The sequence below is a fragment of the Lineus longissimus genome, chromosome 5, assembly GCF_910592395.1.
Source record: "Lineus longissimus chromosome 5, tnLinLong1.2, whole genome shotgun sequence".
Classification (NCBI taxonomy): domain Eukaryota; kingdom Metazoa; phylum Nemertea; class Pilidiophora; order Heteronemertea; family Lineidae; genus Lineus; species Lineus longissimus.
In genome coordinates, this window is record NC_088312.1 from 399,381 (window position 1) to 423,759 (window position 24,379).

Below are 24,379 nucleotides of genomic sequence, written 5' to 3' on the forward strand. Positions count from 1 at the left end.
GGAGTTTGTGGCAACCACACTGATCAGAAAACAACCAATACTAATTTCAAGTGGTATGAAATGTATCAGTCAGCTTTTGTTTAATGAGCAATACCTAATGAAGAGACAATCCACCTGGCCTCACCTCAGAACTCAAGAGTATTGTTTGGCCACTGCAGTCTGCATGTATTGTGGTTATCCTAACAACCATGAAGCCATCATCCAAACATTACAAATCCTAAACAAGACGAGAGCATGCAGTGACTTTGGTCTTGGCTCAATCAGTCCACAACATTGTGACCTGACATCACAATCAACGTCCACAGAACTCAAGGATGACTTGGGTTAACAGAGCAAGACCTGCATTGTGAGATATTGTGCTAAACCTTTTTTGGGGCATCAAATGACAGGGGTTTATTCAACGCAGCAACCTTCATTGTGATGTAAGAATAACACAGAAGATTACATGAAAGGAACTGATGGTCCATGGGATGCCTCCCCTGGGGGGAGTTACATCAGGACATTTACAGCAGATTACTAAACTATCATGTGTATAGGAATGACAAGTGAGGATTATGTTTGTTATAGAAATGTTTAGAAATGCATCAGACACAAAACCATGTTAAACACATAACGGACATTAGCGGACCGAAGTGACATATGAATCTTATACCTTCTTTCCTAACGAATGCCCCGACACCAGATGACACGACACATCGTGTTGGCGCGTCTGCCCTCGTTCCAAACTGGGGGGTCTGCTGCCGTGACTGCTGGTCCTTGATGACCAGCGGCACTCCACTGGGGTAGTTATCCATCATTAATCCACACCGGGTGAAAGGACAGTGATGTCATTAGGACAATGTCTATCCAGGATTTGGTCTCAGAAGCCAGATTTTATCATTGAATCATCCACACCTTGCTCCTGAATTGTTGAATATCATGGTGTGGAAGCTAAAGATATCCACATTGTGCTAGAATGGCAAACAGCTGCAACAAACATTCCTTAAGTCCCACAAATCTCACAAGTCATGGAGAAGTTCTCCAATTTGTCGGCACAGCTTAGTTTTCAACCACGTCATTCGGGATTGGATAGAAATCACACACAACCATAAGATGTGTTATCATAGTACTACAAGAGGGTAGCAGTTATCCAAGAAGTTCTAGTTATTCTACAATGAAGAGTTCTCTCCTGTTATGCTCGCCATGCCCTTTGCCTTCATAGTCATCTGCATGTTATGACACCAGAGAGTAATTCCCACTTAGATCCGACACTGGTCATTTGGGAGTAGACGTCAGGACATAGGGATCTAGACAGAAGAAGCTAATCAGAGGGCATTATAGAGAGGTGATAATCACGAGAGCTAACTTGGTTAACACCTTGGAAGGTCAATGAGAGTACCATCACAAATGACAACCTGTCTTGGGAAAACATGAAGTCCCTGGCTAGATGAATTCACTATGAGTCAAATACAGTGAGCTAAGGGATAGCTTTGATATTGCCTTCACTAAAGACCATACACCCGATACGATCATCAGCCTGTTTCCTCCCAATGCAATAACAAAGATGGCTTGCTCTTTGAGGGAGAAACGTCACAGATTATCAATGAGTAAGCCAAGGCCAGAACGCACCCTCTCATCCCTCAGCCATTGTTAGCTGAACCTGTTACCAATGATGACATGACCTCTGGGGCCCTCCACCCCAAAATAACAACATAAAAGCTGTAATGTAACATTGAGAGGTTCAAGAAGAATACAATCAGATTTGAGATTGCCCTTTCACAAGAGATAACACGAGGTTTTCTTTAGGATCTCAAAGGACTTTATGATCTTGACAATGAGAAATCTTAGGGATCCAAATATCAGCCTAATGTAGGGTTGTCGGGTTAGCACACAGCATGTCTCTACTTCTATAGTGACGCTGTCAACAGCATGCTTTATGGATGTGAGGGACGGTAGTTTATTGGATTGAATAACCCTTCATGGAAACCCTACAGAATACAACTTGGACAATGCTACAGTTGGGAATCATTTCACTGGACACGTCCATTATTTGCCACAACTATCAAGTTGTTCAGTTGTAAAGGCTGCAAGAGAGCAACTAGGTTGATGAAACTTGAAGATTATCAGTCGCCAGAATGGAGAAATGGAAAAAAAGTGAAAAAAAATAAATTTTGTACTTAAAAATTTTTTCAGAAGTCAATAAGTTCAAAATTTTGAAAAATTTTCAAAGTCAAAAAAGTTTTGGGACTGATGATATTGGTGATGTTGGTTCATTTTGAGCAAAAAGTGAGAAAAAAAATGTTGTACTCTGAAATTCATATTCGAGCTGTCGAGATGCAAACCTTCCTAGAAGGCATGACCACCTTGAGCTCAACAATGCTCTACTTAAATCACAAAAGACCACATTATTTCCATTATGAATGTATAAACATGTTCATTCATGCTCTTCCTATCCACAATTGGCCATACAATAAGATTATCATCATATGAATTCATCACCACGTTACATGTAATTCCATATGAGAATATGATTTGAGATTTTCATTCCAACGCACTTCACAGCCCAGGGTGCATTCCCGAATGTTCGGACCTATCTGTGAAGCATTCCTCACATCGAATAAAACAACTTTAAAAAGAGAGTGGAACATTCACCACCCTGTAACAAGATCAACAAGTAGTAGGCCGACTTAAGACTCTAAACCAATATTATATGAAACACAACACAAAAAGGATAAAGTTTGAACTAAAGTCTCAAGCTGTTATTTCATAGCATTAAATTGCGATTTATACGAATCTTTCTAAAGTCCCATTTCCCGCTGAATGTTTATGAAGATTGGTTTTGATCATGTGTTCATGGGGTTTAATCTTGATTGAGATCAATGGGTTTAATCTTGATTGAGATCAATGGGTTTAATCTTGATTGAGATCAATGGGTTCAGGTGTATATTTTCAAATGGGGAATTAGCGTGATCTGGGAATAAAACATTTCGTTCATAATTAGAGAACAACTCACCACTGTTTACATCATAACCGTCTCCACCAAGGCCTTGGTCAGTCAGATTCTACAAAACCTATAACGGGGACATAAAACCCACGTTGTCATATTTGTAACTGCTTTGACTGGAGGCGAATCAGAGCTAAGTGTCTTACCCAAGAGACACAACTCAACAATGGTAATGCAGCCATGTGTCTGAAATCATCAAAGTTCTCAGTCAACGTCTATAGGATAATGACACTGTGCGCATTCGCAAGGATTTTAAAGTTAAATCTTCCTTCTAATGCTTTATCTGTCTTTATAGGTGTTGACTGGCGACACCAAGAATACCACATTGTCAGGGTCTAAACCCCAGGTTTTCATTTTGATACCCTTCTTCTTATAAGGCCTTCCACAGGTCAATCATAACAACCTTGGACTCCCTGAGGTCTTACGTCTCTCCAACACCTGTACGTTTCATTAGAAAGTGATCTCCAAACATGACCTCTAATGATCAAGGACTACCACGATCTTTATAACAGCAACATCTTGCAGTCAGCCCCTTAATGGATGGCTATAGGTAGATTAAGGTTTCTCGACAATTTGATGAATATGTAGATTTGACTTGGTCAGCAAATGATCTCTAAATTCTTGAGAAATGTTAATTCCAACATTATTTGTATTTGTACTGAGGGGTATTGAGCCATTTGAAACCAAGGTCAGCTCATCTCTTTAGGACAAGGGGTAAATATATCAAGTCATTCATATTCAATGAGAAAAGAGGCCAAGCTCAAGGACATGAACACACATGTTATAATCAATGTACATGCTACAAACATAGCCAGCTGATCCTTGCCAAGAATTGAAAGCCTGGTGAGAGCGGTGTGTGTAGTCCAATTATACAGTGTTATTATGTGTAGAAAACAAACTGTCACACCCTGGAGCTAGACTGCGGCTCTCTGTTGGAACAGGATCACAGTGCTTATATTGGCACCGAATGGAATAAACTTGGATATTATTATATCAAACTTAACCTCGGGAATAGTAATGGCAGAGAATTTGATTTTCCAAGTTGGGTGGTGGAAATATCAATAGTAGACTGGCTTTTACCAGCCAAACCAAGATTCAACAGGGAGATTTCCTACTCTCTCTTAAATTTGGACTAAGTTCCCCAGGTGGAAATCCGACTGAATACCATACAAACAAAAGCTGCAAGGCTCCAGTCAACGTGACCATCAGACCAATGACTTCAAGTTGGAGTCAAGTAATTCGGACAGACCCAAGGAAAGATGGCATTAATTACTTGAACAAATTAAACAAAAACACTAATTTCCTTCCCAGCCATTCCATTTTTCCATGGGTTAAATTGTAACAGCCTTGGGGCAGATTTCACCTGGATCTGAGGCTAATACAAGGACAATACCTGAGGTCTGGAAACACAACATTCATTCTGAGGTCTGAATGCATGAAATCTGCACACACTCGCCACATACCAGGGCCACATACCAGGGTCGCGATCATTTGGACAATAACCTCATGTTTTTATTTCTCCAGGCATGAGATGTCTCTCTCTTGTTATGTATGTACATATGGTGACAGTTGTGTACATTGAGGTGAATGATATCAACCCTGTACTGAGGTAGGGCCCAAGCTAGCTTTCAGCAGGGATCAGGTGAAAAACATGTCTTCCGGTCGATACAAGGCAAGAATTGATATGAAATACGTGCTTCAGCAACGTCTCTCTTTCAGGTCACATACCCTGTCCCCAAGCTAGCTACGACCCTGGTTCAGAATAACATGAAGATATTACTCACATTTTGCTCCTCTGAGGACGAAACCAAAGCCCTTCTTTCCCTTCACTAGCACTACCGTCCGCGGACCTCGGTTGCTGGAAAATGGCAAGATTAAAGTCAGTAAACACACTCTCAGAGTTAGAGAACTTGCAGTATATTGTACAGCATTCTTCCTTTAGCTCCTCTGGGTGATAATCAATGTCATGAAGGACCCAACTAAGACACCAAAGCTTCAGCTAACAGTTTCAATACAGCTTGAGTCATCATTTCATGCCTTGAAATCAACTATGAAATGGAAACTGTATATAAAGATGTGTTTTTAACTTCATTTACATGGGAAGAATGGGACTTACTTCTCCAACATGAGAGCGGCCAGAGTATTCCGCCGAATCACCACAGATCCACTGTCAGGGACTCGATGATCTGCAATAAGACAGAATCTAATCAACAATGTTACACAGCACAAGTTGAAACAAGCACATGTCTGACAGACTCATCATTGTACCAGTTCACTCACTGAAACCAAAGAGAACAGATATCAACATAGATTGCATTGAAAACATACACTAGAGATTGACTTGCTGAGAGACACAGGTACTCAGGTTTGATTGGTTCGTGTCTCTTCATCCGCCAAGGGACAAACCAGGTGTAGTGGAAACTGATATAAGACACACATTTGAGATCACAACACTCTAGACTATCACAACTCTTCTTAGCTCTAGAACTATGATAGTTCAGTATACTAATACAAGTACAGTGCATACCAAAAACAGTACAGGTAGTCACTACAGCCTACATCAACACGATAGATAGAAACAAAACCAGTGTCATTTCACCCAGCTATCCTCGTGTAATCTTGCTTACTAAGACATCTTTTCTGTTTTACTTTGAAACTGAAGAACATGATCCTATATCTTGTTTGCACAGTTGATCAAATATTGAGGGTCAGGCACTTCGTGCGACATTACAATGTGGTGAGAAATGTGTCACTTTTGGTACGACGGGTTAATGACAGGAGCAGCACTGAGCAACCTGCGTTCTTGATGGTCAATGGGTGGAAACAATGTCTACATGTGTGTGGTGAAATGCCACAAGCTTGAATAGACTATCAGATCAGGTGTACAAGAGATCAATCATCTTTCGCTGACAGGAAATTGTCTTTGAGGAGGTCCCAAACCGGATTAAGACACTTGAACTTTAAACACATTTTACCAATACAGCAAAGACACACAAAATCAAACAAGTGCATGGAACCAAGTGCTAGACTTCAACTGTAGCATAGCCATGGTACACTCACACAGAATTCAATACAATGTCATACCACGGTGGGACCAAGGCTAGTACGTCACAAGCAATCACTCGAGACTTCACACCAGGGTATAGCTCATGCCATGCACTCCACTCAGATAACTCATACTAGCCCTCCTGTCAGGAAGGGTCAAGGACAGACTTAATAGCTTGACAGTTAGACATAAGACTGATGACAGCTCACTAACATAATGACCACACAGCAAGTAACTAAACCAAGACTCTACCTGGACTCGGTGGTTTAACAACACGATCTATGTCTAGAATGGACAAACTAACAGTTTAGGCTCAATTAGTCCACAACATGTTTTCTAACTTAGTCTCTAAAATGGTATGCAAACAAGTTCCTTGGGGAGTATCGGCCCAAGATCAAACATTTTGGAATACTTCAAAACAATGGGCCACATTCCACCACAAAGTCACTGTTTACTGTCATGTAATGCACATAATGCATGAAGACACTTGGGCTGCATATAGACCAACCAATCTTCATGACCCGAGGCACCAACGTCCCAAAATCGTTGCATATTTACCATGTTTTCTGGTCTTGACTTCTTGAACACAAATCGACGGGAACCAACCCTCTCGGTCGCCAGACTTTCCTTCCCAGAATCCCTTTTCACCGACACTTAGCACTGAAATGAGGACATATAGATCTCAGAAACTGAAAGGCAAAGAATCCTCAAAGACAGATAGTAAACTGGTTCAATAAGACGAAGCAAGGCACAAAACATAACAAGAAATGCAAATACATGTTTAGCAGTGGCAACTCCACATTGGGTATCACATCACACCATAAAGCCAGTCATGTCACAAACCTTCCACAAAAGCTCCCTTCTTCAAGTCCAACTCTCCTTCCTCTTGCGCATGGTAGTTCTTGACACAGATGAACGTTCGTCCAGGAAGAGCAGCGTACAGGCGCTTCTTGGAGAAACTGTACATGGGAGGCAGGTCAATGGAGCTCCGCCCTGGAGAGAGAATGAGGAAGATCATGTCAAGACAAGCAACTAGTTGCCTGATATTCATATTCGCACATGAGATGAGAGTACCACCATGAGGACCTTGTGTCAACCAGGCCTTGCTTGGAAGTCACGGAATAAGAGCGGACAAGACAAGTGTAACATGAGTGGCTGTCAAGGAAGTTTGAACAGGATAACAATGATATCAGACACCTGACCCATGCGAGACCAAACTGAGAGAGCATCGTGATGAAACAAAATCGACACCTTCACCAAGTCCTTGTAAAAACTAATAAAGCCATGCATTACAGAAGAAATATAAGCATGATGACCCTGGACCAAAAGAAAACTTTGAATTGAATATACCGTGAACCTGGCATAAGAAAGTGAGGGGGAGAAGCCAGCCCTACTCACATCTGGTCAATCCAGACCCTGCTTGACTCACAGACAGACCCTGGCATCTTGGTAAAGAATGGCTTGAACAAGCCTGGGCTCTTACATGAGGGACGGGCAAGAGAGCAAGGCTCCTGGGCCGTTGAGAAGGGCTTGACATAACCTGGCCTGGGGAATTGGGACCCGAATGAGCATGGCTCATTTCAAACGTAAACACATCTGAAATCAACCACGTTGGCAATGAATATTTGTCAACAAGTCGATGCTGTTGACAAGCCATATGATGCAGTAGCATTTTGGCTGTGACTTCTTGCATATGTTAAGAAATATTTAAGACAAAGCAGGCCTCGAGGATCTGGCCAGGAACACACTTGCTACATGCTTGTTCGATTATCACTTCTTCTTCTTCTTCTTCGCGTTCGCTCTGCCTCTGGAGGGGTCATTCTCCTGGGAGTATTTCCCCTCCAAGGCGGGATGAGCGGTAATGCGTGCCACTACGGTTTAGCGCCAATTGGGTTTATTGGCCTAGTGACTCCGACTTCGGCTTCGTGGCATAGACACCACAAGTTGAGGAGGGGTAGTCCACCACAAGCTACAGTCCACTTGGATGGGGTCTTTTACTTGCTCTGGAATAGACACCAGATACAAGGAACCTCGGTTTTACGTCTCATGCGAAGGACGGAGCAATCGAGGTAAATCAACTTGCTCAGGGTTGAAAGCAGACAGACCGGTGCGGGAATCGAACCCACGATCTTCGGATTGTGAGTCTGAAGCCCTAACCACTCGGCCATGCTGCCCCTCGATTATCACTTCAAACACAAACACTATTGAGGCTGAGTATTCGAATTTGATAAAACCCGGCTTTCTGAGTGACATTAAGAGAGTCCAACAAGTGAGTTTTGTCCGTGGTACTTACTTGACATGGAGCCAGTACTACAGAGACTCAGTGACCTTGGCGAATCAGAATCACCCTGATATAACGATGCACATCGCCCTGAATCATCTGAGCTATTGAACGGAGGAAGGCTGTATTGGGACGAAGCGGGACTAGGTGGTTTATCATTGATGAAGTGGAGGTCCAGGCGAGGATCGCTGCGACTGCGGAGGAGGGCGTTCAGCATCGGTGAGGCGGCGATTGACTTCCTCCTTTCACTGTAGCTGGGAGATTCTTTGAATGGCACTGGAAGGCAAGGGACACGCTATTAACAAGGCAAGATGGGACCCTCAATCTGACTCATGAGGTTCAACAAGTTTTTGACTCTGATAATTTTTCAGAATTTTGAAAATATATGAAAAAGGTGAAAAAAGTCCAAATATTTTTTTCACTTGTTTTTTTCCTGCTGATTAACGATGATACGTACCGACATCGTCCTCTTGATGATGGCGTATTACCTCCGCCAACTCGAAGTTCCCAGCCACTGCTGCCACCTGGCAGGGCGTCTGATTACTGTTGTTCTCCAAGTTTTTATTAGCACCACGAAATAGGAGAACACGTGCACAAGACTCCTGCAATCAAAAGAGAAACGGACGGGAACGTTCAAATCATTTTGAAAAATGTCCAAGACCTGCTCACACCATTTTTGTATTGATCAGCTTTCTCTACTGTTTATGCCTAAAACTCAAAAGATCAAATGTTTCGTGGTGAAGGCTTGAAACAAACCTGTGAGAGAAACATGTGAACAACATCCATCCTGAAGAAGCCATTGTGGACAATGGTGGAGATAATCCAGTGAACAGATTAAACATCAGTGTTATTTAGACAGAACCTTGAGACAACCTGCCTTCTATTCTCACTTGGACAGGCCTGATACGAAGCTTACCTGGTTATTTACAGCAGACACATGCAGCGGAGTGTTACCACTACTATTCTGCACATCCATATCAGCACCATAGAAAACTAAATGTTCTAAATGTTGAACACGACCGAAACGACACGCCTGGAAAGTAAAACAAAGTTGAAGTGGGGACACATCTTAGCGGGACTCTTTAGCTGGTTGTGAAGGTGACCTCTACAGTCCTCAATCACCAAACTCTTCTTCTGTGTTACAATACCTGTCACAGTGATCTCTAGCATACACCCATCACTCTTTAGTGACTCGGTCTTTGGCTGCGTGTGATGCAATCTCGGCCAAAGCATTTTTGATCCACCCTGTATAGGAATGTCCAACACACACCTGATGAACCTCAGACCATCCCTGCTCATCTTTGATCCCAATCACAGCATGGTCATGAAGGAGCAGCTCAAGGCAGTAGGGACTCGTGTCGTTGAACACAGTGTAATAGAGCGGCGTTAGACCGCGCACGTCTCGGTAGTTAGGAGACGCACCAAGCTCGAGCAGAACCTGAAATGAGATTCATGGTTGTAAGACATCGCATCCTCAAGCTTCTAGCCTCGCAGGCTTAACGTTTCACAACACTTAACTCAAAATCATCAACCACAAATCACATGAACATGAGTTGACAGTGTGTCAAATATGACTTTTGAGAATTTGCTCAATTTGTGTCAAGCCCGTTTTGCCAGTCGATCAAGTGGTCTGGCACAGTTGATCTTAGACCAAATCTCAATGACACTTAACCAAGGCTTGAGCAGTCAGTATTCAAACCTTCAACAGTATTCATTCCAAATGTTATCATTTGATTCAACTGAGGCAGACGTGCCAGGTTTTCCAAGGTCAGTGAGGACATATCAGTTGAGGAGAGTCTCAACATCCTTGTTTCTATTTTCACAGCTCAAATGTCACTATTCACAGCGAGAACTCACTAGAACTGTGCAGTCAACACAGCAAGGTTTTCCAAATCATTCCAGCCGTGCGGTTGTTAGCTTTGACCTTGAATGATTCTCACCTTGAGCGCATCATAATTGCCTCGAATCGCAGCTTTATGCATCGGCGTGCATCCATCCTTTTTCCTTCTGAAGTCGATATGAGCGCCACCATTGACTAAAGTCATAATCATTTGTCGTGGCTTGGCTAAGGTGGTCGCCAGAGTGAGAGGGGTTTCTGGAAGTGAAGATTGACGGAGGGGTCAAGCACAAAAAGTCCTTCCTACATCAAGACTAACGCTCTCTCCAAAAAGAGCCACCAGTGGAACCACTCAGACCTGCCAGACCGCAGACCAATACTACACAAGATGACAACCTCACCACCAATAAAAACAGGTAGTAACCATGGTAATTAGTACTTCTTGTTATAACAGCGTAGCTCATCAATGCAAGTTCTCTCACGATAACATGACATGATCATTGAGATTATGCAACCTGGCTATCAGTCTCTAATCACGGCCACCGCACACAGGATGTTTGAGAATGATATAGAGACTGAAAGAAGACTCGACGAGAATACACCAGCCTACCTCCAATGTCATTGTTGTGGAAGTTTGGATCCAATCCCTTGTTGATGAACTTGCTGACTTTCTCAAACTCGCCTTTACGTACATAATCCAAGAACTGCTTGAGATTGGCCTGAAAGAACACAACTAGAATTGTAAACAAGAGTGTCTGGCAGCAGATGATAGACGTCTGCTGATGACAAGCCTCACTAATCATGTCAAGGAAAGAAATGACTCTGGCGAGAAAACTTTCAATCTAAGAAACACCACAACTCATCCCAAATCCTCAAAATGGTGAAAGTATTCCCCGGAGGACGTTGTCACTTGTGCCCTGCATGGCCGCTGAACAAAATCTTGCTCAATTTTTAATGTTTGATAGAGTTGTGGTGTTGGTGAGGTTGGCCCGCTCTCACCTTGGTATGAAGCTGCTTGAGCTTGCGTGGATTCACCTGCATCAGTCTGTAGACACGGCGCTTGTATTTAAACTGGAACGAGAATGGGAGGGCTGGAAATGACAACTAATGGAACAACCTAACCCAATATTACGCATCCTAATAAAGTACACAGAATATCATAGCCTGTGTATATCATGCAGTTATGATGAAATATCAAAGTTACCAATAATAAGTAGACAAGACTCAATATCCCATCTCACACAAGACTCCCCAGCACCGACACGCGAGGCTCGTTAGTCTGTTTTTCTAAATTCTAATATCAACAACAGTCAATTAGATATCACAGCAGGTTGGTTTTTGTCATCAGAGGCTTTAACGTAAAACAGTTTGACTTGGAGAGGTCTTCTCGAATGCACTGCCTTAAACACACTTCACACTATCAAAATGCCACATCATGGAAGTAAGTTATTCATAAATTACAATACTATTGTCAGCCACATACAATTATTATTTGATATCGACAGTACGTCGATTTTTTCAACTCTTTAGAACGGAAAACATTGATTAAAATCTCGAGCTTCCATCATGTTCTATTGACAATGTGTCACATGTACAGAATATTATAGAATATGCACCATGCTGTGTAACTACATATTATCATGAACACCTCAGGCAATACACTGATGTAGGCCTACATGGCAAGCATTCTCTGAAACAGAAAAGCGCTTCTGATTTCAAAGTTATGAGACCGTGAGATGCCAAACCCGAAACTAGTGTGAGACAGGATCTGACATTGTGAAGGGCGTTCGGCAACACTGACGCCAACATAACCATTGCCACATTGCGATTTCAATGGGAACGTTACATGATTGAATCGTTAATCACAGTAAGCTCTTTCTGATTTCATAGAGGACAGCCATCGATAACTCTCCGAAATGTAGACTTATTGGAAATGGTCCACCACATATCTTTCATACCAGAACATGTACAAAATCCAACAAGCTCAAAAGGTGATAACGACAACTGGTCACGCGCGTGAAGTATGTTTTACGCTATTGCTTATAACTAAATTGTCACAGGGACCTGGGTGTTCACACTTCATATGTAGAATAAGAGGACCCTAGGATTTGGAATCTAAAATAAAATCCTTGGGCGGTCTTATATTCCACTGTTCATTCACTCAATCACTGTTAAAACTGTTACTACCTGTGATGCCAGCTATTGACCGTGCAAACCTCACTGAGAGAACCTGACTAAACCAACATTGAATTGTTCAAATAGCTGAATCCCTTGTACAATAAATCTCAACCACAACTCAATACATCGGCTTCTTTCTCTCTCCTTGGTCCCAATATTTCTCAGGCTAAGGGTAATATCCTTTGACAACAAAGCACGTAAAATCCGTCTCCATTTCTCAGGCTAACTATAGCACAATCCAATTTTAACATTACAACAATAAAAGTCACAGTTGACTATTATACCCAAAACGATACAAGGTCCAGCTAACTTGCTTATTATTACAGTGACTTACACCACCAAAAGCCAGGGATATGATTGTTCTTAAGTCAAACGGGTAGGCCTATGGATATAAGTCAAACGGGAAGGCCTACTGCTTGTAAAAGAGAAAGGACACGTGCATTAAGTCTCTTTCTCATAATCTCTGACTGGGGTTATGAGATTAAGCACAACTATAATTAGAAATGAAAAGTTATTGGTGACTGTCACTTCAGACCTTGGCCTACCCCAAGAATAACTGTTGCAATACTTACACAAATGTTAACACAGTTGTGACAATCGGTGGACAAACATCAAAGGACGCACATCCTGTAGTTGTAACAATATTTCTTGCCCATATTTTGACAGGAGTTATGCTGGCAATGGACCATAGAAACTTGCTTAGGCCTATGATTATGAAAGAAGGGCAGGCTATGCCAGGAGGCCTTTCTGCCGGACTCAATGAGCCCTGCTCCAATAGATGAGTTTCACTTCAACTCCTTATTCCGTAGCGGTTGTCCTTGAAAGGATGTAAACAAACAGAGGTTACGAGGCTGACCGTTGGACAAGTCTAACTTGAGAATGCAGAACTCTCAACTGAATCACCTCAATATCAACGTCACCATAAGTGGCATCATGGTCCATGGACCGTTACCTAACCCCTAGATATGTCGGTCTTTCAATACTACAAGCTGAACTAATTCCAGCGGGAAGCAGAGAGACACACCCATGACCAACTGTACATTTCACTCAAGCATTACCTATACATGACTGTGGTATTTATAGCAGCATATCAAGGCATGATGTGATAAATAAGCAGTTGAGACAAGAAAATGGTATTAGCAAGACTATTTTATGATTAGATTAGAGAGGCGTTGCATCTATGCATGACAAATAGTCACGACCATGCAACTATTCTTGCATAAGGTCTGCTCTGGAATAATATAGTATAAGTTCACAATTCTGAAAAGTATTAAATCACCTTGGTGAAATATTTTGCTATGGATAGCTGTTTTCTCTACACAGACAACAAACTCAATGTTTTCACCATGGGTTCAAATGATGGGCCACACATGCCGCGCCTCAATGCATAACTTGGCCGGCTGTCTGCCTAAATCATCGTAACTCATCGTATAACTCCCGAGGTATTTCGTTCCATAACCAACAATTTCAAGTCCAACAACAAACTATTCCCTACGATTTCAAACACACTTAGTTCCTATCTCGGTGCAGCTTAAAATGCCTGTTAACCGGACACCCCAGTGTTATGAACTGTAACAACAACTGGCTTATAGCCGTTCACCATGGTAGCACAGAATAGCTAAACGCAAGGGAATAGGCCTATCACTGGGTTACACAAGGTTAGACCTCTCATTACCAGAGCCTCAGGTGGTCAACAAGGCCGAGGCCTTTCAATCAACTGAGCTACAACATAAACATGATAAAGGTTATTCAGATTGAATGTCCATTTCGCAAACTGTTATCCCTCAGTATACAGCAAAGGGCTCCCCTCACTCCAATATCTAGAAACTCAGACCTTTACATTTGTTCTGTATCTGACCCTGCAAAGGCTGCAAGTAACCCCATCAGATCATCCTTGGAGAACGACTGACTGTGTCTGTGGCTCAAGTGTTACTGACCAGATTACAACTTGGACACCCCCACCACCTCTTTAACTGGGACACCCCCACCACCTCTTTCATCATGCCTCCACTCTAGTAACAACTAACAAATGGAATTCATATCACATAATTTGCATAATCGATTGAGGAAGTATGACTCACGGCAGATGCTATCACATTAGGCCTAATTACAGGTGAGACATTCTAAATTTTCAACTTGGTCTAGGCCTATAAGAACTATCAAATGAGCATGGAGATATATCAATTCAGACAAGACTGTATTCGCCCAAGTCAAGACTTGCAGGGCTGATATTGAAGCATATCTTGACTGTAACCCTTTGATCTGAAGGACTGAGTCCAATAGCATTTATTTAGCTTCTTCCTTACATGACTGGTTATCAAATTAAACAGCAGTCATACCTCCAAGAATCCAATCGGTCCGGCTAACGGATATTCCCTGAGTTTTCTCTCCTCCTCCAGGAACTTGCCAGCGCGACCATTCATAGGGGGACAGTAGAAACCGTAGTTATGACCATCTCGAACATCCTGTAAGGAGAAGACAACACAATGTAAGGATACCTACCATTTGACACCAGCCCACTTAGGACAGACTGGAGCCATGATTTCATCTTTTTAGCCAAGGGCGTTTTCGTACACTGTCCAATCTACTAGGACTACTTCATCAAAAACTCAACTCTGCCTCAAACCTGTTCCCTCAGGTGAGCATGAAGTGATGAAGATCAACTCAAATCAATACAGCAGCAGCTCATTGGTTGATGATTAGTCACTGTTCTTGGATATTTCTTACATCTCGTTTCAGAGAAGTTAGGGTTACTTGTACTGTCTGTGTAGAACAACCACCAACTGCCTGTTGCAGCTTGGGTCAAGAAGCATAGAGAGCTGTCTATTCTGCATCTGGTATTCTCAGCTGAAGAACCTTGAGGATACACTGGTTTCAGTCATCGATTCCTTTCCTACATTCGAGTGTTTGACTTCTGAGGCAGACCATTGCATGTAGTTAAATTACTTTCGTCTTTTCACAAAAACACAACAGGCCTTGGCAAGCTGAGGAACACCAAGGTCTAACTGACTCTAGAGCGATCGTTGAAACTTCAGTGTGAAGCAAATTAGCTCAAAACTAGAAATACTTTCTTGAAGTCAACTACTTTCAAACCTTTCCAGAGAAGTTTAACAGGTAAACCAGGCAGATATCTTGAATTTCCACTTCTTTGCCAAAGTGCCATGTCGGCTCCACTCATTTATAATGTGAGCCATCAGCCGATTGATGAGATTAAAACGTAGTAAGTTCAAGATATCTGGTCTTCTACAACCTTACTCGATGCAAGACATTCCCTGGCGATGTCACAACTGAAATCCTTGACCACCTTCCTAAAGGACCATTTCTGTTCCTCTCAATTTCTAAACTTTTAAGGTCTGGAGAAGAGTAGACACATGTACGACTGGTAACCAAAGATTTGAGGACATCTATGTTGACGTTCACGTTTCCTGCCAACCTTACCTTTGCAAGAGTAGCCAGAACTATTAACTTTGCCGTCCATACTGTCTCATCGAGCTGGAACTGCAGGCATTTCTGGAAAATAGGAGAAAAGGTAGAAGATTAGAGTTGCAGTAATTGACAGACTTCAGAGGGCAAAGTTGGGAATGATGTTGATGATCTAGACCTAGAAGTCATGCTGATCTTCTTTGTACAAACTGCCAGATGTATTATTGGAATTCGAGAAGACACCCAGCGACTTGCTGAGATTCTCTGTGCTCTTGCCTGAGAATATGCAGTGTGGTATTAGCATTATTTATAATTAGCTCGAGTATAGTGCCAATAATTGATAACGGCCTTCATTGATTGGTTTCAATATCATACAAATGACCAAAACCAACAAGAGAAACACAATCAGCAAATAGTTGTTGTTGTGCGACACAGCATAGGTTTAGCCAGAATTAAGCCGGAATGAGCCATCTCAACGCACTCTGAATACAAGCTGGGCTCTCATGCAAGTTTAGCACTCCGGCTGCAGTGATGTCAAATATGTCAGAATCAAACCCCAGCCCCCCCCCCCCCCCCCCGGGCCCAGGGGTAAAGATGCTCAATCATTTCGCAGTAGTTTTTGATGACAGTTTAAGTTGATGATTATTTCAGCAGGCAGGAATTAGGCATGACCACCAGGATATTGTCACTTTCATACCTCTAGGCTACATTGGTGCAGTTCTTCATTTTCTCATTCCTGTTTATTCTACCTACAGAATTTCATTGGTTTTGGAATATGTTTTAAACATTTTTTGACTATTGTAGAGTTCTGGCATGTCTGCTAACTCTGAATAGCAATAAAAAAACCCACACGGTTTGAATGAAAGGGAAACATTCCATGGTGAGTAATGAACTAGATTAGCAGAAATCAATATTCAAGACCATTCAATAATTCAGCAGTGCCCTAGTAACTCTCACACAATTACCTTGTCGGGTTATATGCGGGTTGTGAGTTAAAGGGTACATATTCTAATCCTATTGCAATATTCAATCGCATTACCATAACCGGTTTATAATCTTCTCTCGGGCTCATTATGACACAAACACGGTCTGCTCTATCTAATGATTTCAACAGCTTTGTAGGAGGAAACAAGATTACCCATCCCAACCCCCGCTGCACCCCACCCTGCCAGACACTGACAGCGATGTTTAGTTTTCGGGTTCTGTACTATCCCGTAAGAACAGACAAACTATGAGTGTGAAACAAGATGTTTACTAACCACTTTCTTCTTAGTTCTAAGCTAATGTTAGCTTAGTGTGTTTACATCACCGTGGAAACGTATCATAACTAATCAATAGAATGAATTCCTAGGTTCTAACAATAGTTAGCCTAATTACAGCTCACAGCCGCACAAAACCTGATACACTGCACAGGACATCATCTATCATTCATCACTGGCTGGAGGAAATGGTTTATTCAATTTTGAGATGTGCTACCGGTGCAATGATAATCTTTGATCCTGAAGCTGAGCAGCAGAGACGTACTGTTAAGCAGACACAGACACTAAGAGTATTTGACAGAAACGGAAGAGACTTACATCAAATACTTTGATGGTTGCACAAAATTGGCCATTAAATGTTTGCACGAGTTGATAAGGTCATTTACCAAGCAATTATTCAGTTTGCATGAGCTCGTTATCAGAAAGCAATTATTTACACCAGCAGTTCGGAGTATTCACCAGGTAAATTATTGTTGGTCGGAGATATTTAGCTGCTCATTGAAAGGCAGGTGGAATGTGAACGATCTTTGAACAGGTGGTTGGAAGGGCAAATCTCACTAGAAGCAAGGGGAAAGGATCAATCATGTGTGGAGAAGTTCAGTTACTTATATTAGGATTAAACACCCTTCATGAGAGCTTTCCCTCAGGCATGCCCTTGTCAAAAGACTTCCTAGGGTGAAGCAGCTACTGCTATCAACCCACCATTACTTCAAACTCTAACAGGGAAGGAGTGAAGCAGCTACTGCTATCAACCCACCATTACTTCAAACTCTAACAGGGAAGGAGTGAAGCAGCTACTGCTATCAACCCACCATTACTTCAAACTCTAACAGGGAAGGAGTGAAGCAGCTACTGCTATCAACCCACCATTACTTCAAACTCTAACAGGGAAGGAGCGAAAGGGATTCAAACCCATGAAAACTGGATCAACTGGACAACTGAGTCTGGCCATGAAGCTATTCACAACACATGTATGAGATTGTGGAGTTGTTCGGTTTAGGTCAAACACCAATGATATGGACAGACTTGATCACCCAATCTTCACTGAGAACTGCTGACCAGCCACAAAATAGTCATACAGTAGATGAACTTTCTGTTTCTTCCAGGTTTCATTCTATAACATGGTACACAAACCAGATTAGCAAAGAAAGTGACAGTGGACTGTACGCTCAGTAAACCAGGGGTAGAATGTAGAGGAACGAGCAAAGGCGACTGTATGGAGTATGGCAAACTCTCCATAAGGTCCAGAACAAAGAGATACTTCAGTATCACAACATACAACCCACTGTATTCATCAACAGTCTCAGTAAACCAGGGGTAGAATGTAGAGGAACGAGCAAAGGTGACTGCATGGAGTATGGCAAACTCTCCATAAGGTCCAGCACAAAGAGATACTTCAGTATCACAACATACAACCCACTGTATTCATCAACAGTCTCAGTAAACCAGGGGTAGCATGTAGAGGAACGAGCGAAGGTGACTGCATGGAGTATGGCAAACTCTCCATAAGGTCCAGAACAAAGAGATACTTCAGTATCACAACATACAACCCACTGTATTCATCAACAGTCTCAGTAAAACAGGGGTAGAATGTAGAGGAACGAGCAAAGGCGACTGCATGGAGTATGGCAAACTCTCCATAAGGTCCAGAACAAAGAGATACTTTAGTATCACAACATACAACCCACTGTATTCATCGATAGTTTGTCAATGGCATCATGGGACTGGATAGGATTGTCAAGGGTCCCATGTACTTCACCTTCCACATGCGACTCGTCATTGAGCAGATGCTACACCAGCTGCTCTGATACAACTCATTCTCAATCCCCATACTAATGTACATAGCAATAGTTCTATCATAGAAAACATGAATATATTAGTTCAAACAAGTCATTGCCATAAAGCTTGGCCATCAGTCGTGCTGTGAGGCTTCTAAAGCTCACTTCCAAAACTGTTTTCATGATTTCGGACATGCTTTCACCCACTTTGCGGTGGAATCATGCCTCATCTATACTCAAAGGAACCATAATCAATCAAACCATATATCTGATAGAAACAGGTGGTTTGGTCTCATCTTGCCTGGTTGGAGATGATTCACCAATGAAGCAGACAGAGATACTCAACGCAGTGAGCAGAGGCAACTAACACGAGAATGAGCCAAGAAATCCGAGGATGATGAATTCTTGATCTCCCTCCAGGGTTGGATCTATCTGATATCCCCTAAAGCTGCTGCGCCAGACCTGGCAATAAGACATGATATCCAGCGCTTCTTTGTAACACACAATCGTTGATGGAAGACAGGCAGATCTCTAGCAACCAAACAAGAGGCCCACAGGCCACCACTCAGCTGACATAGTCATACATCCTTTTGACGACAGAATCTTATGAACCGTGCGCTGCAGCAATGTCATTGGAACCTCCACTGCACCAACAGTCTGCAAAGAGAAGTAAATGTACTCACCTGTGTTTTCTGATCTGGCAGAGACACTCTGATGTAGACAGAGTTTGGGGGCGGTGGTTCATTATAGTCCCCTTCGTCGATCGCGTCTGGATGATCCTCAATACCTGCCATAACCAGGTCCTAGAACAGTTACAAGTTAGTGTGCATTAGTAATCTCAGATGCTGCCATTGCACTTCTTGTCTTCCGAAATCAATCTGCAAGATAGGAAAGAGGCAAAGTATAAGACAAGAGAATAGTAACATTGGACAAGATATCGATCAATCCTCAATTGTGGTCCTCCTCGAGCATCCCTGTGAAATGAAGTGATTCCACCTGTAGGTACATCTGGGAGGGTAAAGTGAACTGGAAGACTCCCATACACACTTCATACACGATAAACAAGCCTCTTCATGGGCTACGAACACCTATCCTCTACAGAAACCCTTTTACAGCCTAAGAAATCTTAGAGACCAGTAAAAGATTTAGATATTTCCAAGGAATATGCACAGACAGAGACACCCAGATGATACTTTTGTGCAGCCTCAGTCTTAGCAAGGAAAGCGACCACCTGCCGGCTGGTCTAGCCAAGTATTCCACCTGACCTAAGCCAAGAAACTGCAAGCATAACATCACACCATCTCAATCTCGCGGTTTAATTGGCCAGAAACAATTGGAAACCAGTCAAATACTTTGAGACGCAATAGGGTGCAGACTTTTGATGAAACCGGAAGATAACACTGAGAGGCCAGTGCAAACATCTTACGTCAACACAACCTGCTGATGATGTAAATGATAAGGACATCACACATTGTCACGCAGTATGAGCTATCAGCAAACTATGTCACAACGACTCACTGCAGCCGGCAAGCAGGATTGGTTTCGCTGTTGTAGTTTCACCTCGTTTATTGTTTTTCTGGCCTCCTCATGAGCCCATTTTAAAGTCTTAATGAATGAATGGATTGAGCACTCCTCAAGGGGGTCATCATCAGCATTGTTTAGGAGTAGTCACAAGGGGTATAACATGAGAACATGTAAGAGGCAGTGGTTGGGGGTTGGGGGTAGGGCTGACCTGACAAGGGCAATGACAGAGGTGAGGTCTTAATCCACTGAGTTGAGAGCAACACCATTGGGAGTCAAGACATATTAAATACCACATGTACTTTTCCTTTTCAACACCTTGTCTGCCTATTTTTACTCTCGCAATGATCTGAATGAAAACCGTGGCAACTGTCCTCGCCCACAAATATGGTATCGAATACTTGTTTTCAATCGATGATAAACAACAGATAATACAAATATGATGATAGTGTCAAGGAGATGAGAGTTTAACCCTTTCCATGAGGACAAACCATAAATCGATAGAAAATGTTCAGCTTGGTGGCAACACATGAAATGGCTGAAAGGATCAGTTAGGAAAAGTGGTGATTCTACTCATTGAGGAACCAGCTGCCAGGTTTTTCAAGTCCGACTCCTCAAGGCTCTCATACTGTACGCCACCAGAACGATGAAAGAGAGTACTCACTAAGTGCTTATCCTGTATCCGCTTACTCCTGATTCAACTCAAATCAGTATTTGTTCGTTAAATCAGATTGACAAGCAGGCAGCCCAAAGGCAAAGCAATGGCAACACTGAAGGTTGGTCAAAGTAGTAGGTCTGTTCCTGACCCAACTGCAAGGCAATAACAAACTCTGTATCCTTTGATTTGACAGTAGTTTGGAAAGAGGGCAGTAATGTATAATTTCACAAATCCAGGTACAGGTTGCTAAATCGCTAATCCTTCTATGCACTCTAGTTTATCACATGAAAACTGAAAATGAAGTGTCCATAAAGAATACCTCAGTGTGTACAGGGTTGGAATGTGAAGTGTCCAAAGATGACCTCGGGAATGTCAATACAGCGTCATGCAATACCAATCTTACTCTATGCGATCATTCCTGTGACGTTGCAAGGCCGAGGATTGATCTAAACAAGGCCGAGTTCAAGAGGAAATCAAACAGGGTGATAACACTATGTCACAATTTGATTTTGATTTTGACGACAGCAAGTTCGAGAATTTGACTGATGACTAATGGGCAGAATGGATATTACATTCTTATCTCCCCTATTGAGACATTCAAGATTCCCTGAATGATATCTGTACAAGGAATCCCCTAAAGTAAAAAAAGCACAAAAAAACATGATATTTTCCTAAAAACATTACAAAAACTGAAGTATTTTTCTTCTTCTTCATCAACTTTGGCTCCGAAACCCAACATGGTTTCTACCTTGACGCCATTAAGCTATGGTTTCCACAACACGCAGGACACCTGCATGATTTTCACAGGCATTGGATTAAACTCTTGATAGAGTTACTGGCTCGGCCAGTATCTGTCGGTGCCACTCCATTTGGGTTTCAATGGGGCTGACAAGCCAAGAGACTTGGGAATTTCATGGTATTCAAGCTGCAGGAAACTTGACTAAATCCACGATAACATCCCAGCCTGAGAAAATGTTTTGCGAAAATAACGGACCTAAAAATCAACTTTTTAATTTGTCCATTATTATTCAATGATGCATTTGACCAAAGATCTCAATTAAACCACTCTGAAATATCTGTCCAGCAGCAGGTAATGACTAAAACATCATCCTATCAACATCTTAATCACAATGAAATCAATCACTTCTGATTGAACTCCAATCTAAACTATGGCTTTGGTTGAATTGCTCTAAGAGCATGACATGGCACTTATTGCTGTCAATTACACTCATTTGAATGATTGACAGCTTATTGCACTGGACAATGATTAGAAAGGGATCTGTATGACATAAGAACTCACTGGCAGTTTGAACTGGTTTGCATGGCTTCACATGCATTACACCAGGCAGGGAGTCAACATCGGTCTCTGATTTTGTGGATTCTGAATTGTGCTTTTTAAAGAAGATTTCACAGATTTGGTCAAGTATCATGATTGAGTGGTTTGTATACCACAAAGGTCTTCAAGTAAACATAGAGTTGGGCAGTGGTTTTAATGGTTTTCTGACCAGTATTTTAAACAGTACCACTCTGCCCCCTCTAAGGCATAACAATGGTAACTTTATTTTCAAGGTGAAATGAAATCCTTCAGTCTCAGAGTGTGGTATGAATGGTGATCAAATAGCAAACCCTGAGGTAACTACCTTTGCTCAGGGCTCAGACAGTAATTCTATAGGAGAACAACACAAGGATCAGAATTGTATTCAGCCGGGCCGGGGGAGCAGGGGGAAGCTCTGAGGTAGATACACATGGGTCCAACATTGATATATGGACATATCTTCCTTCTACACCAGCCCCATCTCAAACAATCTGACCGGCTGTGACCGGTAAAGACAGTTGTCAGATACCTGGTACATATCATGTGATAGACTATATCAGATACTGAGCCCTAGATTTCAAATGATGTGCCAAGTTGTCTTTTAGATGACAAATAACTCTCTCAACTTATTTTTCAGCGACAATGCAACAAAGTTGGACCGAGCTGAGGTCTGCAGCGTATTGAGTCTCAATATACAATGCGAGTTGCACAACAGGATGCCTCCTTCCTTTGAAGGAGAAGTCTCCGATTGAATCGTATGAGGAGCAGTTTAAGCAAAGCTTGGACAGATGATAAACAGGACAAGCTCAGCTGCATGTGACATGCTCAGGATGTCAGGCAGGTTGTCACCAAAACCTCACCTGGGACTATGATTGTGGAATTAGGCTACTGTCAATATGTAAAGCTGAGGCCTAGGAAAGCTTTCTCCTGCTGAACTATAAACACAGGTGAATTTTACACATTGTACATGAACCTATAAGGCAATAAACATATTGATTTGTTGAAAACTTGAAATCGTAATCACCTCTGTCAGCATGTATAGTTGTGCACTGTTGGAAATCAATACATGCACTGTGGTGAGGAAAGTTTGATGAGGAGAATACCAGGCATGTGAAAATAACTCTTCACCGTAGTGGATGTGTGATGACTGTCATCCTGGGATACAGGTGTTGACACCTGTGTTATTGAGAAGTGTGTGGTGTACACTAGCCTGTCATTGAATCAAAAGGTCTGGGCACTCCCCAACATTGTCACTCTGATTATATATAATGGACAGTGGTTGGTGCTGGAGTGGGACCATGCAGGTTTCACAGAAGGGGCACCCCTCACCCACCCCCACCCCCACTCCCACCCCCACCCCCCTCACCCATCCCATATGACCAAGTCACCCTGCATGCGTGTGTTGACCTACACAACTATGCACTAAGGCCATACAATGTTGCCAGAAAACCAATTTGGAGAAAAGTGGGAAATAAAACTGGATTATAGATACAATCGTCTGCAGGTTTCGTCAATCCAAACAGCAGGTTATTAAACCGACCCACTTACCAAAAATCCCCGACTTATAAGAACGCTAACTCTAATCCCTTTCAATAGAATTAATTGCAATTAGTCTCCCGTTCATTCACAATCCGCTAATCCAATCAAACCGCCATTCTTTTCATGCTTGCAGCGCTCCCTAGTGTGTGAGCGCTGAACTGAAAAAGTCATGGTTTGAGGACACGTTGGTTGTGACAGGCAACAAACCTGCACATGACCTCCTGCAACACCACCCTGACCGAACTCACTAGTGTGCATACCTCGTTTACTTATAGCGACTTGGTGGCATCTTGTTTGTGGCCAACATGCGGATAATAAAAGATAAGTCAGTGACCCCGGCCCTGGCATGGGAAGCCTAAGGCCTCGGCTGTATATCAGTAACCCTCACACGGAGATCCATAATCCGTGCTTGAAGTGAGGGCTAAGGTCACTACAATTAAACTGTAAGCTCGTTCCCAATGGCGAGATGTGAAGGGGAGAGCACATCCAGAAGAGATATGGTGCATGCACAGCTGTCTCATTGGCCGAAAGTCATTTCTGCAGGTAACAATATAGAGCGAT

At 42.4% G+C, this 24,379-nt stretch overlaps 1 protein-coding gene across 5 annotated transcripts in view; it reads right to left on the reverse strand.

The window, feature by feature from the left end:
- Positions 1-24,094, reverse strand: part of LOC135487535 (SH3 and multiple ankyrin repeat domains protein 2-like) — a 34,905-nt gene extending 10,811 nt beyond the window's left edge. For 2 of the 5 annotated variants that reach the window (XM_064771311.1, XM_064771307.1), the window contains exons 1-16: positions 23,828-23,932; positions 19,469-19,663; positions 15,764-15,835; positions 14,665-14,790; positions 11,147-11,218; positions 10,758-10,866; positions 10,251-10,405; positions 9,581-9,748; positions 9,227-9,343; positions 8,768-8,912; positions 8,323-8,586; positions 7,428-7,625; positions 6,873-7,022; positions 6,588-6,689; positions 5,100-5,169; positions 4,768-4,841 (exon numbers count right to left, since the gene is read on the reverse strand). In XM_064771311.1, the coding sequence (XP_064627381.1) occupies positions 4,768-4,841; positions 5,100-5,169; positions 6,588-6,689; positions 6,873-7,022; positions 7,428-7,625; positions 8,323-8,586; positions 8,768-8,912; positions 9,227-9,343; positions 9,581-9,748; positions 10,251-10,405; positions 10,758-10,866; positions 11,147-11,218; positions 14,665-14,790; positions 15,764-15,835; positions 19,469-19,579 (1,933 nt within the window). In that variant the 5' untranslated portion in view covers positions 19,580-19,663; positions 23,828-23,932. Of the gene's footprint in view, positions 1-4,767; positions 4,842-5,099; positions 5,170-6,587; positions 6,690-6,872; positions 7,023-7,427; positions 7,626-8,322; positions 8,587-8,767; positions 8,913-9,226; positions 9,344-9,580; positions 9,749-10,250; positions 10,406-10,757; positions 10,867-11,146; positions 11,219-14,664; positions 14,791-15,763; positions 15,836-19,468; positions 19,664-20,970; positions 21,020-23,827; positions 23,933-24,078 lie in introns of those variants that run through there. The other 3 variants (XM_064771308.1, XM_064771310.1, XM_064771312.1) reach the window with 3 other exon arrangements.
- Between the last annotated feature and the right edge of the window lie 285 nt (positions 24,095-24,379).